We start from the raw sequence: 17,388 nt of genomic DNA, 5'->3' as shown, positions 1-17,388 counted from the left end.
TTTATATGACTGATGCAATGGGCAATGTGAACTATTAACAGTTATGTTAATAGTTAGTGTATGTGTGTATGGTACACTCACACAGATCTGTTCAGTTTTCTTTTGGTTAATCATGAGCTGTGTATCCCCATGTTTGTTTTCAGCTGGAAATATGCTTGACAAAGAGCAAAATAATCTTTGAACCATCTTAAGTCAGTGAAGTAGAATGAATGAGTAATCACTTTTCTGTCCCTGTTGGTCAGTCTATGCTTTGTGTGATGTGGACATCATATAACTGTTACATAATAACATGTGGGTATGTTACTCATTGACAGGAACTACCTTGGACCCCTGGCACAAAAAAAAGAGCCCTGATACTGAGCTTGTTTCAATCAACAAAATCTGTAAATACATTTACAAAAACAGTAATTATTTAGTAATTTTTTGGGTATTTTTTTTTTTGGTATTATTTAGGTATTTTGCTTAATTGTGGTTTCTGATATAATGTTCAGATTAGGTTATTTTCTGTATTACAGTAAGTTATCAGCTCAATATCTCTGTGTAGAAATGATGTCTCAGACACTGCTGTAAATGCATCAGGGTATTTAGATTTCGAGTCACAACGCTCCAATACCGAGTCTGCCAATCCTTTTCCAAGCCACAGTATAAAGGCTTTGGAGAATTATAATGGACCCTGAAGCTCTAAGCTATTATGTATTCAGTAATCTCACAGCTCAGCAAAGTGCACAAACATGTAAAAGTGTTTTCTATTTACCATAGTATAAGTCACTCTGCCCCTTCTTATTGACTGGTGTGGGTAGACCATGTGTTTTCATTATTTTTTCAAGCTAAGGTCATTGTACAGCTTCTACAAAGCAAAATATTTGACAAATGGTTTCAGACAATTCATTGGGAAAATTATATTCTATTGATTTAAAATGGATAATCTAATTCTATTGATTTAGCAAAAATGTATTATCTATTTTAGGATATTTCAAGAGTCTGAAAGTTCACCCAAAAATTATAATTTACTGGGAATTTGTTCTTATTTCTTGTGTGTGTGTGTGTGTGTGTGTCTGAAGATAAAGTTGATCAGGGGACAGAGTCATATAATTTCTATTCTATTGATTTAGCAAAAATGTATTATCTATTTTAGGATATTTCAAGAGTCTGAAAGTTCACCCAAAAATGATAATTTACTGGAAATTTGTTCTTATTTCTTGTGTGTGTGTGTGTGTGTGTGTGTCTGAAGATAAAGTTGATCAGGGGACAGAGTCATATAATTTCTTGGAAAGGATATGGAGATTTCCCACTATGCAGCCAATGAGTCAAGACCTTAAAGTCCTTTGAGAGGTTATTCTGTCTCTCTCTCTTATCTGTTCTGATAGGACAAGTACACACATTTTCCAGGTGCTGTCAGCCTGTGACTACCTGTGACTGAGATCATGCACACCAAGGAAAACTCATGGTAAATTTTAGTTTTATGTCATTTATATAATTTACATATCAGACCATGTATAAAGCAATTATGATTAAAAACTTTATAGATGAAAATGTATTTGGCTAAAAGAGTCAGTAGATAATGTAATTTTAATTCACAGCTGTTGTAGAGTGTGATCTCTTATGCATTTAATCAAATCTGTAAAGGTCAATAAAAATATATCAGGCCTACCAAACACAGCTGAGTCACTACATGGAGCAGAATTATCTTTAAATGAGATGCAAATTAAATGGAGCCTTGAAAACTGCATGCTGTAAATTTGCATTTTGGACTCTTCAAAACTCCATTCAGAAACTCTGAATGTGTCCACTATTTGCATTTTCACTGTCTTCTAAGGTTTTACCTATTCAGCGTTATCTATCCAACCACATTATGTCAGGTTTATACTTTCCGATTTTTGCTACCAGCCCATTTTCAAATATCAAGAGAGTCTCTGTGGTTTCATTCATATTAGTTAATTTCCTGTGTGATTTATATGGCATTAGATTTTCATAACTGACTCCCGAAATCTTGAGACATAATAAAAATGATGTCTTCTACAGTGCAGTTGTTGTGACGTGAGCTGTCAAAGTAGAGCTCGATTGTTCTTATATTAATGTGAAGGTCTGTTCTGTATTTCTGTATTGTGTACTGATATCTGATCACAGAACCTATTCCTATTTTTTGATAAAATAATAATAATTATTATTATTATTAATCTGTATTTTTCTTTTCCAGTTTAATAAAAATCAATTATTTAAATTCTTATTTTTATTATACTTAAAGAAACATAAACCTCAATTCAATTTTGTCAGATTTATGCTTATGGAAAATAAATATATGCTTAAGGAGCATGAAACAAACTTAATTCACAAGATCTTAATAGTATTCAATGCATTTAATGTAAAATTATATTTTTATTTTGTTCTAATTAATATTTATATATTTATTCTAAAAACAACAACAAAAAATGTATTAATGTTTTCAAATGATCTGGCATTGCACAAATTAAATATAATATGAATACAATATGAATATATTATTTTTGTTTTAACATTTAAAAATAAACCAGTTAATTATTATCTTGATGCTTTGAATTTATTGTGATGGTGAATTTGCAAATTGAAAGATTGTCATGTTTCTCATTGTAAACACTGACTAATAATCAGAAGATTGTATATTGCCACTTAGCATCTTATCTGACATAATTTGAGCAGTTATCAATGTGACCTGTTCTAATGTATCTGGCCATCATTCTTTTTTTCTTTCTCCTGACTCAGCTGCTGTTCCTTTGATGACTGCAAACTGACTACAGAATGGCTGCTGAGCAGGACGAGACACAGGCCAAAGATAGCTATCGTGTGCGGCTCTGGACTGGGACTTCTCGCAGACAGTGTCTCAAATAAACAGACCTTCCGCTATGAGGACATTCCCAATTTCCCAGTGAGCACAGGTAACGGATTCATGGAAATGTATCAGAGCCAAACTGAAGGAACAGTTTACACCAATTATCTATCTTTCTTTCTTTCTCTCTTTCTTTCTTTCTTTCTTAAGAAACAAGCTACAGAAGCATTATGTTTTTGTAACATAACATATTATTTGGTATATGCAGAAATAAAGCAAAGGATTGAGTTGGTGGATGTTTTTTGTTAATTTACACAGTGTGGTCATTTCAGTCAGCATGTTGAGTCTATAAAACAGCCACTACACAGATACAGGAGTTGTTGCTAATGCAGGGAGCGAATCTAAAAGCACAGAGGTTTTCATTCTGTCCCTCATTGTATTTTATGGTTAACAAATTATGCCCAGCTACTGCTAATGTGAGCTATAAAATTAATAACTACTGCCTATGAATAAAATATCATGACTGGAGCAAAAATAGCCCCTAATATCTGCCACAGGGAGTTCATACTATGATATCTTGGACAGGTTTAAAAATTTATATGGCGAGGTGAATAATCTGAGAAGCGTTCAGATGCATCACATGATATTTGCACTACCTGTAGCAGGTGTGTGTGTACTTGAATGATGGCTGAAGAATAAGAGCACTTGTAATTAAGGGAAAGTATAATAAGGGTCTTAGAATCCATTTGTGTTGTCATTCTTTCTCTAATCCACTTCATAATTGAAATTTGCTGGTTTATGGAGACCAACAGAGGAATGACTGACAGGTTGAATAATGAGAACTATGGATGCTCTGTGCTCATTTTTTAAATAATAAATTCTTCACATTGCCCATTGCATCAGTCATATAAATCACCAAGTGTCAAATCAAAATCAAATCACTTTAGTGTCACCACACCATACAGATAGATGTAAAAAGTGTTACATTCTTGGGACTGTGGTTTATCAACAAATTCAATCATGTAGTGACAGTTTAAGACAGTTTAAAGATGTACAAAATAGACAATATACTTATGAGTAACTGCTACAGGTTAAAAAAAAGTTTTTTTTCATTTTAACGTGATTATACAGTTATAATATTAATATGTATACACGGTTAATAATATTATTTAAAGTGCATATCATTTTTGTATATAATTATATATAATATAGGACAAGTACACACATTTTCCAGGTGCTGTCAGCCTGTGACTACCTGTGACTGAGATCATGCACACCAAGGAAAACTCATGGTAAATTTTAGTTTTATGTCATTTATATAATTTACATATCAGACCATGTATAAAGCAATTATGATTAAAAACTTTATAGATGAAAATGTATTTGGCTAAAAGAGTCAGTAGATAATGTAATTTTAATTCACAGCTGTTGTAGAGTGTGATCTCTTATGCATTTAATCAAATCTGTAAAGGTCAATAAAAATATATCAGGCCTACCAAACACAGCTGAGTCACTACATGGAGCAGAATTATCTTTAAATGAGATGCAAATTAAATGGAGCCTTGAAAACTGCATGCTGTAAATTTGCATTTTGGACTCTTCAAAACTCCATTCAGAAACTCTGAATGTGTCCACTATTTGCATTTTCACTGTCTTCTAAGGTTTTACCTATTCAGCGTTATCTATCCAACCACATTATGTCAGGTTTATACTTTCCGATTTTTGCTACCAGCCCATTTTCAAATATCAAGAGAGTCTCTGTGGTTTCATTCATATTAGTTAATTTCCTGTGTGATTTATATGGCATTAGATTTTCATAACTGACTCCCGAAATCTTGAGACATAATAAAAATGATGTCTTCTACAGTGCAGTTGTTGTGACGTGAGCTGTCAAAGTAGAGCTCGATTGTTCTTATATTAATGTGAAGGTCTGTTCTGTATTTCTGTATTGTGTACTGATATCTGATCACAGAACCTATTCCTATTTTTTGATAAAATAATAATAATAATTATTATTATTAATCTGTATTTTTCTTTTCCAGTTTAATAAAAATCAATTATTTAAATTCTTATTTTTATTATACTTAAAGAAACATAAACCTCAATTCAATTTTGTCAGATTTATGCTTATGGAAAATAAATATATGCTTAAGGAGCATGAAACAAACTTAATTCACAAGATCTTAATAGTATTCAATGCATTTAATGTAAAATTATATTTTTATTTTGTTCTAATTAATATTTATATATTTATTCTAAAAACAACAACAAAAAATGTATTAATGTTTTCAAATGATCTGGCATTGCACAAATTAAATATAATATGAATACAATATGAATATATTATTTTTGTTTTAACATTTAAAAATAAACCAGTTAATTATTATCTTGATGCTTTGAATTTATTGTGATGGTGAATTTGCAAATTGAAAGATTGTCATGTTTCTCATTGTAAACACTGACTAATAATCAGAAGATTGTATATTGCCACTTAGCATCTTATCTGACATAATTTGAGCAGTTATCAATGTGACCTGTTCTAATGTATCTGGCCATCATTCTTTTTTTCTTTCTCCTGACTCAGCTGCTGTTCCTTTGATGACTGCAAACTGACTACAGAATGGCTGCTGAGCAGGACGAGACACAGGCCAAAGATAGCTATCGTGTGCGGCTCTGGACTGGGACTTCTCGCAGACAGTGTCTCAAATAAACAGACCTTCCGCTATGAGGACATTCCCAATTTCCCAGTGAGCACAGGTAACGGATTCATGGAAATGTATCAGAGCCAAACTGAAGGAACAGTTTACACCAATTATCTTTCTTTCTTTCTTTCTCTCTTTCTTTCTTTCTTAAGAAACAAGCTACAGAAGCATTATGTTTTTGTAACATAACATATTATTTGGTATATGCAGAAATAAAGCAAAGGATTGAGTTGGTGGATGTTTTTTGTTAATTTACACAGTGTGGTCATTTCAGTCAGCATGTTGAGTCTATAAAACAGCCACTACACAGATACAGGAGTTGTTGCTAATGCAGGGAGCGAATCTAAAAGCACAGAGGTTTTCATTCTGTCCCTCATTGTATTGTATGGTTAACAAATTATGTCCAGCTCCTGGTAATATGAGCTACAAAATGAATAACTACTGCCTATGAATAAAATATCATGACTGGAGCAAAAATAGCCCCTAATATCTGCCACAGGGAGTTCATACTATGATATCTTGGACAGGTTTAAAAATTTATATGGCGAGGTGAATAATCTGAGAAGCGTTCAGATGCATCACATGATATTTGCACTACCTGTAGCAGGTGTGTGTGTACTTGAATGATGGCTGAAGAATAAGAGCACTTGTAATTAAGGGAAAGTATAATAAGGGTCTTAGAATCCATTTGTGTTGTCATTCTTTCTCTAATCCACTTCATAATTGAAATTTGCTGGTTTATGGAGACCAACAGAGGAATGACTGACAGGTTGAATAATGAGAACTATGGATGCTCTGTGCTCATTTTTTAAATAATAAATTCTTCACATTGCCCATTGCATCAGTCATATAAATCACCAAGTGTCAAATCAAAATCAAATCACTTTAGTGTCACCACACCATACAGATAGATGTAAAAAGTGTTACATTCTTGGGACTGTGGTTTATCAACAAATTCAATCATGTAGTGACAGTTTAAGACAGTTTAAAGATGTACAAAATAGACAATATACTTATGAGTAACTGCTACAGGTTAAAAAAAAGATGCATTTTAACGTGATTATACAGTTATAATATTAATATGTATACACGGTTAATAATATTATTTAAAGTGCATATCATTTTTGTATATAATTATATATAATATATTAGATAGACAGACAGATAGATAGATAGATAGATAGATCTTAAGCAACCCTAAGAAGATCTTAAGAAGATTTTAAGCAACCCTAAATTTCTCTCAGAACTTTTCTCATTACACTCCTTTTTCTTTTTTTTTTCTTTTTGCTAAATTGCATGACAATCTGACCAGGCGGCATGCACTGAAACGTTCATTTGCTCATTCATTTTTACAATGTTGCAGGAAATACATTTCACGGTGAGTGTAATAACCTACCTCTCTGAGTGAGTTTTTTTTCTCTCAGAGTCATTCGTCAATGCTCGTGCAAGAAAAGAGGAATCGGCCCCTGGAAAAACAGAGCTATTATTCCAGCAGAACCTCATTACGCTGCAGGTTTTAGGGCCAAACACATCTCATCAGCCAAAATTCAAGGTTATATTTACATAAGCTCCAATTCACTTGGCTCAGTCGGCTTGTTCCCATGTCAAAGTAACTTCCTGAAGCCACAAAAAAACTGCAGCCTCCTATTTGCTCATCATTTTAGAAAACAATGTTTGCTCCATTTGTTCGAACACTAATGATACACAATCAGTCACACTAATGCCATCATCCTTGATCACATCAGCAGTCATCCCTAAGCAGCAGATATCAACTTTTCTGATGTTGAATGAGCAAAGTGAACATGCAAATGCAAATCGATGAACTTTGAAATACAGCCAAGCCAGCAGGATCTCTGAGACTTGGGATCAGTCATTAGTCAGTTAACGTGACATTATAGAAAAGGATTAGATGGCTTCTGTTATCAATGGCAACATCTGACCCTTTATTTGCTCATTACAGAGAGGTTATGCATTAGATGAATAATCCCTTAGGAAGACGCAATATATTAAGGTTTTGTCATTTTTATTTATTAAGATTTATGTATTTATTGTTAGGAATTTTAGTACTTAATTATTGTAGTTAGTTGCCAAGGAAACATTTCAAATTTTCATATAATATTTATATTTAATTAAATTTTATTTCATCTTTATTTCAATTGCTGAAAATGATTTTCGTAATTTTGGTTTAGCTAACTATAACAACACTGATGCTACTACAAGTATTGTCTTCCTCAAAAGTATCAATTAGTTGTAAACAGATCAGTTAGTGCCTAATATAAGTATGCAAATTGGGACATTGACTGACAATTGGGGACGGATGTTTTTTTTGTACTCAAAAATGAGTTTTTTTGTGGGGGGATCACAAAAGCTGAAATTTTGAAGTTCCTCATATAATAAGCAGGAGCTCTGCCAATCTGGTTATTCAATCCTTAGTCAAACTGTGACAGCTGGTTTGTAAATGCACCTTCAGTCCACTGTTCATTTCCCTTTAGCTGACTCATATCTGTGAGTCACTGTGCAAATCTGTGCCAACTCCCCGTGCCCTCATTTACAGTTTAACTTGCTTTCACGTTTGCCCTTGGTAACACAAACAGTTATTATGGCTTGCTTAAGTGATCTCTTTGTTATGGAGAGATGTGCTGTGGAGGGTAATTGGACAGTCGAGCTTGGTTAGCCCTTTCAATGACCTCTGTTTCTCTGCAGCAAGTAAAGCAGCGTTATGGTGTTCAGATGCATTTAGAAGGCTTGTTTAAACTGTAAAGGGGACGTTCACACAAAATGCATTTTTGCATTCCACTCTGCTGCTTTTGCATTGTTTTTCTATGTAAACGGGCTAGATAGACACACATTTTAACATCACAATCGTGTCTCATGTCTTTTGCAGCGTCTCGTTCTAAAAATGCAGTGCAATTTTAATTATACAGGTAAAAAATAAAATAATTTCAACTCACATCAATATTTAATGTGTACACAATGTGCATATTTATTTATTTAATAATGTACAATTTCAAAATATTCTTGCTTATTGTTCACTAAACCCTGTTCAGTTTAAACAGACGATTAATGTGCAATGAGTATTTAAATTAAATTCATTTTAGCACAAACATGCCTCTATTCTATGCAGGATTATTATATTTACGGGATTGCAACTTATTTATGCACTATTTTGGCACAATTAACATTGCTTGCAGAAATCAGGCATAATAGATCTTCTGTAATTTTCTCATATCTAGTTTGCATCATTTAATGAATCTATTGCTAAAAGACTACAGATGCAATCAGTGAGAGCAATTCATTCTTAGTGAATTCCTTCCTTCTTGTCTATATGAAATTGAAATATATGCCAATTCATGATACAGTGCCAAGACATACAAAATTGTCTTATAGACATATTTTCATTACTCCATAATAGCGCACATTTATCAAGCTGCTGGTGACAGGTAATCAACGGACCATCTATAGACCTATAATGCAACACCTAGACCAATTCTCTCAGGAGAGTTAAAGACTGAAGTGATCTGATCTCTGAGAGTTCTGCAAAGAAGTCAGCCTTGATTTAGAGGGTATCAAATTGGGGCGTATTTCCTGAGAATGCCAGTTCACCTCGGTGACCCATCTGTGTATAGCTGTAATGGGTGTGTTGCTCGAGCAGGCTGACAGACTGTGACATCCCTATTGAGCTGTGCTCTACTGAGCCCGCAAGTTCATTATTCATCTCCTGCCTGCACTGACACCTCCCTTAATGGCTCCCTGGTTTACAATCCTATATTTATCCCATTTAGAATCACTAAAGCTTATTTAATATCTGCCTAAAACTGTGAGACACCGTGGAATACCATTGCACATTTAGGCTTGTGCATGTTGTCATATCCACATGGTCTTCTGAAATGAAAGGAGGTCCCTTTCCAGTCAAATAAAAATTTGATTAAAAAAATAATAATTGAATTGCAAACTGTCTAAATATATAAATAAATGTTGGTCCAGGGCCATTTAAGACCATTTTGGCACCCTAATTGAGATCCCTACTGGCATTAAATAAATAAATTTAAGTCAATTAAATGAATATATTTAATAATTTATAAAACACACCCACATTCATTCATTCATTATGTGAACGAAATCTACATTTTAATAATATTTCCAGTATATTAATGAATAATGACACGATTATTCAAAATATTCCTGGACAAAACTTTTCAAAATATCTTTTGTGCCAACAGAACAAAGAATCTCATACAGGTTTGGAACAACTTGAGAATGAGCAAATGATGACAAAATTTTAATTCTGGGTTAACTAACCCTTTAAAGGGGTCATATGATGTGATTAAAATTTTCCCTTTCTCTTTGGAGTGTTACAAGCTCTTGGTGCATAAAGAAGATCTGTAAAATTGCAAAGACTAAAGTCTCAAATCCAAAGAGATATTCTTTATAAAAGTTAAGTCAGCCACACCTACCTAAATGGCTCGTTATAACACGCCCCCACATGTCTACGTCACTATGTGGGAAGATTTGCATAACGCCGCCCAAATGTTCACGCAAAGAAAGAAGGCGTAACTTTTATTCTCGCTGTAGTATTGTTGCCGCCGCCACCATGTCGTGAAGGCGCTGTGTGCTTCGTTGTGAAAGTGAAACTACTTTGTTTGACCTTCCAAAAGAGGACGATATCCGCTTCGTCATGCCTAGAGCTGATCCGTGTTGGTCGCTGAGGAAATACTTCAACTTCGCACTGTCGATCGTCGGATCGGCTTTCACCGTGGACGAAGCGGAGTCCAGCCCGGGGTCATCACATGTGGTTGCCGCAGGCATCACAATATGGAAAGGGACGTAACATTTTGGCCAATCACAACGCACTGGATAGCTGGCCAATCAGAGCACACCTCGCTTTTTCAGACCGATGAGCTTTGTAAAAGTCGACGCGTTTCAGAAAGGCGGGGCATAGAGGAGAAAAAATAATGTACAGTATGTGGAAAATAATGTGTTTTTTGAACCTTAAACACATTTCATTACACCAAATACACAAAATAATGTTCTTTTTAGCAGTATCATATGACCCCTTTAACAGGGCTTTTGGACGTCCGTTGGCGCCCCCTCCAGATGGTGATGCCCCAGGCGACAGCCTAGTTCGCCTGTGCATAGAAATGGCCCTGTGTTGGTCTCCTGTTTTGTTATATTTGTTTTGCTTTATTTCTGTAGTTTTGAGAAAATGCAAAAACCGCACATGCTATTTTTACATCTTTGTCTTCCATATATTCCATTAAATATGTCTGAACCTGAGAGGCAATGGCTTATTAAGAATCATTAATTTAATAATTTAAAAGTGAAAATGACATATTTGATGGTTTAGTCAGAGAGGTTCTGTGCTGTGAGTAACAGCTTGTATTTTCTGTGGGAATTTTTCCAGGTCACGTTCCCCGTGCGGATCTTCAAACTGATGGGTGTGGAGACCATTGCTGTGACAAATGCCTCTGGAGGTCTCTGTCAGGATTTCAAAGTGGGAGACATCATGGTCATTAAAGACCATATTAACTTGCCAGGGTTTGCTGGACAGCACCCTCTATGTGGACCCAATGATGAACGGTATGCAGATAAGGGAGAGAAAACGGCAGAATAAAGTGTGAAAGAGTGGGAGGCGGTATTGGATAATATTTTACGGTACTGTTTTCCATTTTATGGAAAAGATGGTGAATTTTCTTCAATCTCTTCCTCAGATTTGGGATCCGGTTTCCTTGCATGTCTGACGCATACAGCAAAGACCTGAGGAAACTTGTTTTGGACATCACTGCTGAGCTGGGCTACTCCAATTTTGTGCGTGAGGGTGTCTACTGTATGGTTAGTGGACCAAACTTTGAGACCATCGCTGAGGCACGCATGCTGCACATCTTGGGGAGCGACTCTGTTGGTATGGACAATCACAGTACACAATGGCAAAAACACATATGAAAAAATTAGAGGCTACAGAGATGTTGCAGGAAAGAGCACATCCCAAGCTGTCAAAAGCATATGTCCACTTAAAGGGGTCCTATTATGCTTTTTCACTTTTTAAATTTTAGTCAGTGTGTAGTGTGTATGTTTGGGCATAAAAAAGTCCACTCCAAAGGGAGATATTTCGTTTTTTAAAAATCCCTTTTCAAGAACTACAACGAACGGCTCGTTTGGACTACAGCGTTTGTTTTCTGGGCTTTGTGATATCACAAAGCGGCCCATTAGAATATCATTACAAATAATTCCCGTCTACAGAAATTTTAATGGTTGGGGGGTGGGGAGGGGCGAGGTTGTGGTTAGAACGCTTGGTTGAGTGAGTGCATCCGAGAGACGACGAAGAAGAAGTAGTGCTGCTGCAGCGTTAGTGCATCAGAGAAAACGAAGAAGAAGAGCTGCTGTGCTGTAGCGTCAAATTTTCGGCATGTCTAGAACAATTCTTACAAGTACAACACGACGTAGCTGGGTGCCGCGGACAGATGCCGAACGGCACCGCCGGTGTGCCTACACTCATAGAAAATAATGTATTTGAATTTTAAAGATGTGGCGCGACGCGACGCTGTGCTTCGCGACCGCCTGAAAGGCTGTTTTTTTCACCTCCGTGCCCAAACGTCTTTGTTTGGGCTTCCGAAAGCGGATGATGTCAGGAAACAGTGGTTGCAATTTATTTTTTAACTCCGTTCCTGAGCATTATAACCCCAATTTGCTATTGTGTGTTGCGTATTTTACTGAGGACAGCTTCCAAAACACGAGTGAGTAGTGCCGGATTCGCCAAAAAGCTTTTGTTGAAAGACGGAGCAAGGGGCGTGGCAGTACTGAAACCCCGTCTAAGCTGTTCGCCAATCACAACGCACTGGGACAGCTAACCAATCACAACACATTTTGTTTTTCGGAAGGCGGACCTTCATCAAAGCCGGAACTAATCAAGCCGTTTGTGCCAGGCTGGGGAGAAAGGTATTTTAATAATGTAAATTATGTGAAAAATAATGCATTTTTCAAACCACCAAGCATGAGAGCATGTTCTAGTACACCCCCAAAACAAAATCAAGACATTGTAAAAGAGCATAATATGAAAATCTTCAAACACAGTTAAAAAGTTAGTCTTTTATCTGATTAATCCTCATGAGTAATCAACAGTTTAACAAATTATCAAAATGATATGACCATTTTGTCCTTTGGTATGACTTTTTGTTAGTGCTTTGAAACTGATTTTCTTTCAGAAATATCGAAACAAGCCCAAGTGCACTGTACATCCATGTGGTCACATGAAAAAAAAAAAGTGAATTCATACTCTTCATACATTTTCATATTCAGATTACATTGTGCTGAAAAGTCCTGTTCTTGCATGACTACTTTAAGGTAAATTTAGTCAATTTAGTGAAATAGTTTTAAAAAAGGAGAGAGAGATTCTGCTCTTATTAAACATCCGCTGGAAAAGATTTGCAAATTTTACCTTTACTTTTTATATTAAAAACAAAAACAAGTATGGGAACTCATTCTACATAAAGATTACTACTGTAACTCTGACCCAACTAGACAATAACTAAAGGTGCTTATGGACATGCTAATTTAGCCAGTTTTAATATTACTTGAACAGGATTGTTTAGTTTTAATTTGATGACTTGACTGGATACAATAGACTGAAATAAATACACTGAACCACTTCCACTGCAGTGTGATGCTGTTGTTTTTGTTATCTAAACTAACATTTTACTAAGCATTTTCGGTGACTGAAATAAAGGTGAAAAACAAAAAAAACAAAATATATATATATATATACATATATAGATGAAAAAAAAAGATAATGTGCCTAATAATGCAATAACTGAAATAAGTAAATAAAGAAAGAAATTAAGTAATAAAATGACAAAATCACAACAAAAAAGATCACAGAAACTAAAACTGAAAATATAAAAACTAGCTAATTCAAATAGTCCTTGATGATGAATTGCATCTCAGCATTTCGAACAAAGCCAGAAAAATACGACACTGTACTTCCACAATAAAACTAAATCCTCAGACAGTTTGGGTGCTTTTGCAACACACTGTATGTTCATGGAGACGGTATATGCTGTGAGCGAGACAGTGTTGATGGTGTGTTTAGGTAGAGGTGCTGCATAGGGGAGCCAAAAGCAGGTCTGATCTATAGAGCTGTAAGTCAGAATCGATCAGGTCCAGCACATTCTCGCTCTGGGGAGATCTGGGATGGATGTCTAGGTCTCCCACAGGCTCTGAGCGCAGAGGCCCGGGACTGGAAACTGAGGTTAATAAAGACAAAGAAAGGAGAGGAATCTTTCTCTGCATTAGCTGAAGGCTGTGAATTTGAAATGGCTTGTGCTGCACCACTTTTGCTATGCAAGTTCATTTGTAGTTTTTTTTATTTTAAACTAAAGACTTGTTCATTCATCTGTTAATTTGTGGACATGATCTGTTCATTTTATTTTTCTCTACAGTAATTAGAGATACTGTAAGTATGTAATTCATCGTAATTATCTCAAATAAAAAGTATAATAACAAAAAAGTTTTAAAAAGATATTATATTATATTATATAGGACCATTAAGATAACAAAAAAAACAAAATATATATATATATATATACATATATAGATGAAAAAAAAAAGATAATGTGCCTAATAATGCAATAACTGAAATAAGTAAATAAAGAAAGAAATTAAGTAATAAAATGACAAAATCACAACAAAAAAGATCACAGAAACTAAAACTGAAAATATAAAAACTAGCTAATTCAAAATGAATAAATTCTATAGTATAGTAGTAGTATATACAATAAATAAATAAGAGCAGTGTATAGCGAGTTCCTCATTGCTGCATCAGATGTCCTCTCTCTGAGGACTTGGAGAGTTTAACTTGCTGTTTTCTTATCTGTGTAGTGCCTCTCCTTTAATTGGTCTTTCATGAAAATTATAGCTGGTTAATAATGATGTGCCATATTAGCAGAGGGGACCTGCAATGTTAACTAATGGAGATTAGGCCCATCTAAAGGGCCAAAGTAGCCCACTTCAATCAATGTGATTAGGTTAATCAGTGATCTGAATAACTCTCTTGACCATATGATTGGCATAAACTATACTCACTGCAGGTCCTCTGATGAGCTGAATGATGTCTCACAAATGTATCTAATCCCATTTTATTAACCAATGTCTTTGCTGCTGACCTTTGATGATCCAGTTCAACCATACTAATAAGCAAAAATGACTTTAGATAAACTAACAATTGTGCTTCATTGTTTTTTTTATTGCTGAAGAGTGTTGAACCTTCTTCTCCTGCGTTCTACTATACAGACGGGAATTTACTTTTCCTTCAGCCTGAGGTTTATTCATTACACTTTTTGGTGTGAAAGGACTTTTACATTTGCTATAAATAGAACCTCTTATATTAAAAACAATCAAGCCCTGCTCATATTTAAAAAGTAATGTGAAAGTACCGCAAAAGTAACGTAACGCATTACTTTTCATAAAAAGTAACTAAGTAACGTAATTAGTTACTTTTTTATCGCGTAACGCAATATTGTAATGCATTACTTTTAAAAGTAACTTTCCCCAACACTGGTCTTCGATTACCAAACGTCAACACCACATGTGCTAAGTGGGCTCCCCTGGCTAGACTGGTCAGTGACTGGCCCATTTCAGTTGCTGTGTGAGTCCTTCTTCCTGTGTATCCAACAAGACCCCAATAGTCCTCATTAAGTATTACGTGAGACCCAGACCCGGTCTGCTTTATTAATGAATCACCTACTGTGCCATAACAGAGATGACTGCCATTTAATTAAGAATCTTTCTCTCTTTCTCTTTTCCTCCTGCTGTCCTCTCAGGCATGAGCACGGTTCCTGAGGTGACGGTAGCCAAGCATTGCGGACTGCGGGTCCTGGGTCTCTCGCTCATCACCAATAAGGTTTCTCTGGACTACAGCCGCGAGGAGAAAGTGAATCACGAGGAGGTGCTGCAGATCAGCAAGATGAGAGCTGAGATGCTCCAGAATGTGCTCGTAACCTTCATCGCTCGCTCTCACCAAGTGGACACCATCAACAACAGCAACTGCATCAACTCAAATGCCATGTAGGTTCAATCAAACCAGTTGAATTAAGGGCACTGTGGAAGTCATGTGAATGTATACTACAAATATTAAAGGGCTAGTTCGCCCAAAAATGAAAAGTAGCCCATAAATTACTCACCCTCAAGTCATTCTAGGTGTATATGACTTTCAGACGAATCTAGTCGTAGTTATATTAAAAATGATTATTACGTTTTAATATGGATATTTTTCTTACAAAAACGCATCGATTCGCTACAGGAGGCCTTTGTTCACCCCCCGGAGCCGTGCGAGACACTTTTTTTTTATGAATGTGCGCTTTTTATTTAACTTCTTTTGGACTGATGCATGCAACACCCGCTGAGTGGCATTAAACAGCTTGAAAGATCAAAGACAATTTTTAATATAACTCAGACTAGGATGTCAGACCTCACTGTACCTTTTATTTACATTGTAAATAAATCTCCCTTGAAATGATGAGATGAGTTTTAAAACATTTGACAGCTTAAAAATTGTTGTGTTTTAAGGTTTACATTTACATCTATGCTTTTATCCATTTTATCCAAAATGACTTAAATTTTATTCGAAGTACACCTTTTTTTCAATCAGTTCTTGCTTTTCCTGGAAATGAAACCCAAAATCTTGGTGTTGTTAGCCATGCTTTATTGCTTTTGCTACAGGAAGGCCAGACTTGAAGAAAATGTCTGTATGCTGTATAATGCAATAACGGAAAAGGTACTGGTAATTTTCTGCCAGGACATGATCTGTTTTTCTGCATATTTTTAAAAAGGCACTGCAAAAAATAGCTAGTGGTGATAAATTTTGTATATGTGACAAGATCATCAAATGTATTACACCCCATGTAACAATATTTAGCTGGTTATAGCGTCAACAGTTAACCCCTGCTGCTAGATGCAGTAACTACACCTATACCTATATATAAAATATATATATATTTTTTTTAATGCAGCAGAAAACAAAAGATGATATTTTGAAGAATTTTTCCACTATTTTTTGACCATAAAATGAAAGTCATTGGGGTCCAAAACATTAATTAACAATACATATTTTTTGTGTATGTGTTCTACAGAAGAAAGTCATACAGGTTTGTTAAACACATGAGTGTGAGTAAATGATCCATTCCAGTATCCAATCCAAATGTTTTCATAGGTGTTTGCGACTTGCGTATTTAGCATTTTTACATAAATACCATTATTATCCCCATTTGTTATTGCACCATTGAGTTTTCCATTATCATGAGCATATGGACATAGATTGATCATTTTCAATGCTTCATGAACAAACAACTAATAATAATAATAATAAAACTAATTAGAAGTAACTGATCAGTTTATTCATACTATTATACATCTATTTGGACAGATTCCTGATGTTAATAAGAAATTAATCAAAATCTAAATATTAGACTAATGTTCAAATTATCAGAATGAAATGATAAATCAGTGCATTATCTGTTTGGATAGACTTTTGAGAGGAAGCATTGGTAATCATGTTAAACACTGATGGACTTGAACGTTTTAAATCAATTTCCAATAAAACAGCAAATCTCATTTATATTATATGGTATCTCAATATTTAAACTGTAGATGAGTGGTTAATATGCAGGTGTTGCTTTATTCATGTCTCAGTAAAAATACCAGCTTGAGACAAAATATTTTGAATTACTCATTTACTGACAGAAACTTTCATTTTTGCTCCTCTAAGATGTAACTCTGAGGGTCAAAAAGTCATTCCTCTAATTAGCACCATCTTATAATGAGTATTCATATCAATAAAATTGATTTTTACTTAATCAGGAGTTTTGACTGTGTTGGTGTTGCGGGCATAACCTT

General features: G+C 35.0%; 1 protein-coding gene across 1 annotated transcript; it reads left to right on the top strand.

Moving 5' to 3' along the window:
- The first annotated feature begins 4,017 nt into the window (after positions 1–4,017).
- Positions 4,018–15,703, top strand: LOC107556080 (purine nucleoside phosphorylase-like). The gene is made up of 5 exons (XM_016239079.1): positions 4,018–4,095; positions 5,388–5,685; positions 10,850–11,082; positions 11,214–11,404; positions 15,318–15,703. The coding sequence occupies exons 1-5, from the start codon at positions 4,073–4,075 to the stop codon at positions 15,563–15,565; spliced, it is 993 nt and encodes a 330-aa protein (XP_016094565.1). The 5' UTR covers positions 4,018–4,072; the 3' UTR covers positions 15,566–15,703.
- Positions 15,704–17,388: the final 1,685 nt, after the last annotated feature.

The sequence above is a fragment of the Sinocyclocheilus grahami genome, unplaced genomic scaffold, assembly GCF_001515645.1.
Source record: "Sinocyclocheilus grahami isolate Dianchi unplaced genomic scaffold, SAMN03320097.WGS_v1.1 scaffold555.1, whole genome shotgun sequence".
Lineage (NCBI taxonomy): Eukaryota > Metazoa > Chordata > Actinopteri > Cypriniformes > Cyprinidae > Sinocyclocheilus > Sinocyclocheilus grahami.
The sequence above is the reverse complement of the archived record's forward strand: the minus strand, read 5'-3'. Positions and strand labels throughout refer to the sequence as shown.

Excerpts from the sequence above, each read along its gene's own strand:
- LOC107556080 (XM_016239079.1), top strand. The coding sequence starts at position 4,073 with ATGCACACCAAGGAAAACTCATG. Across the intron at positions 11,083-11,213 it reads TGTGGACCCAATGATGAACG|ATTTGGGATCCGGTTTCCTT; the intron begins GTATGCAGATAA and ends TCTCTTCCTCAG. Across the intron at positions 11,405-15,317 it reads CTTGGGGAGCGACTCTGTTG|GCATGAGCACGGTTCCTGAG; the intron begins GTATGGACAATC and ends CTGTCCTCTCAG.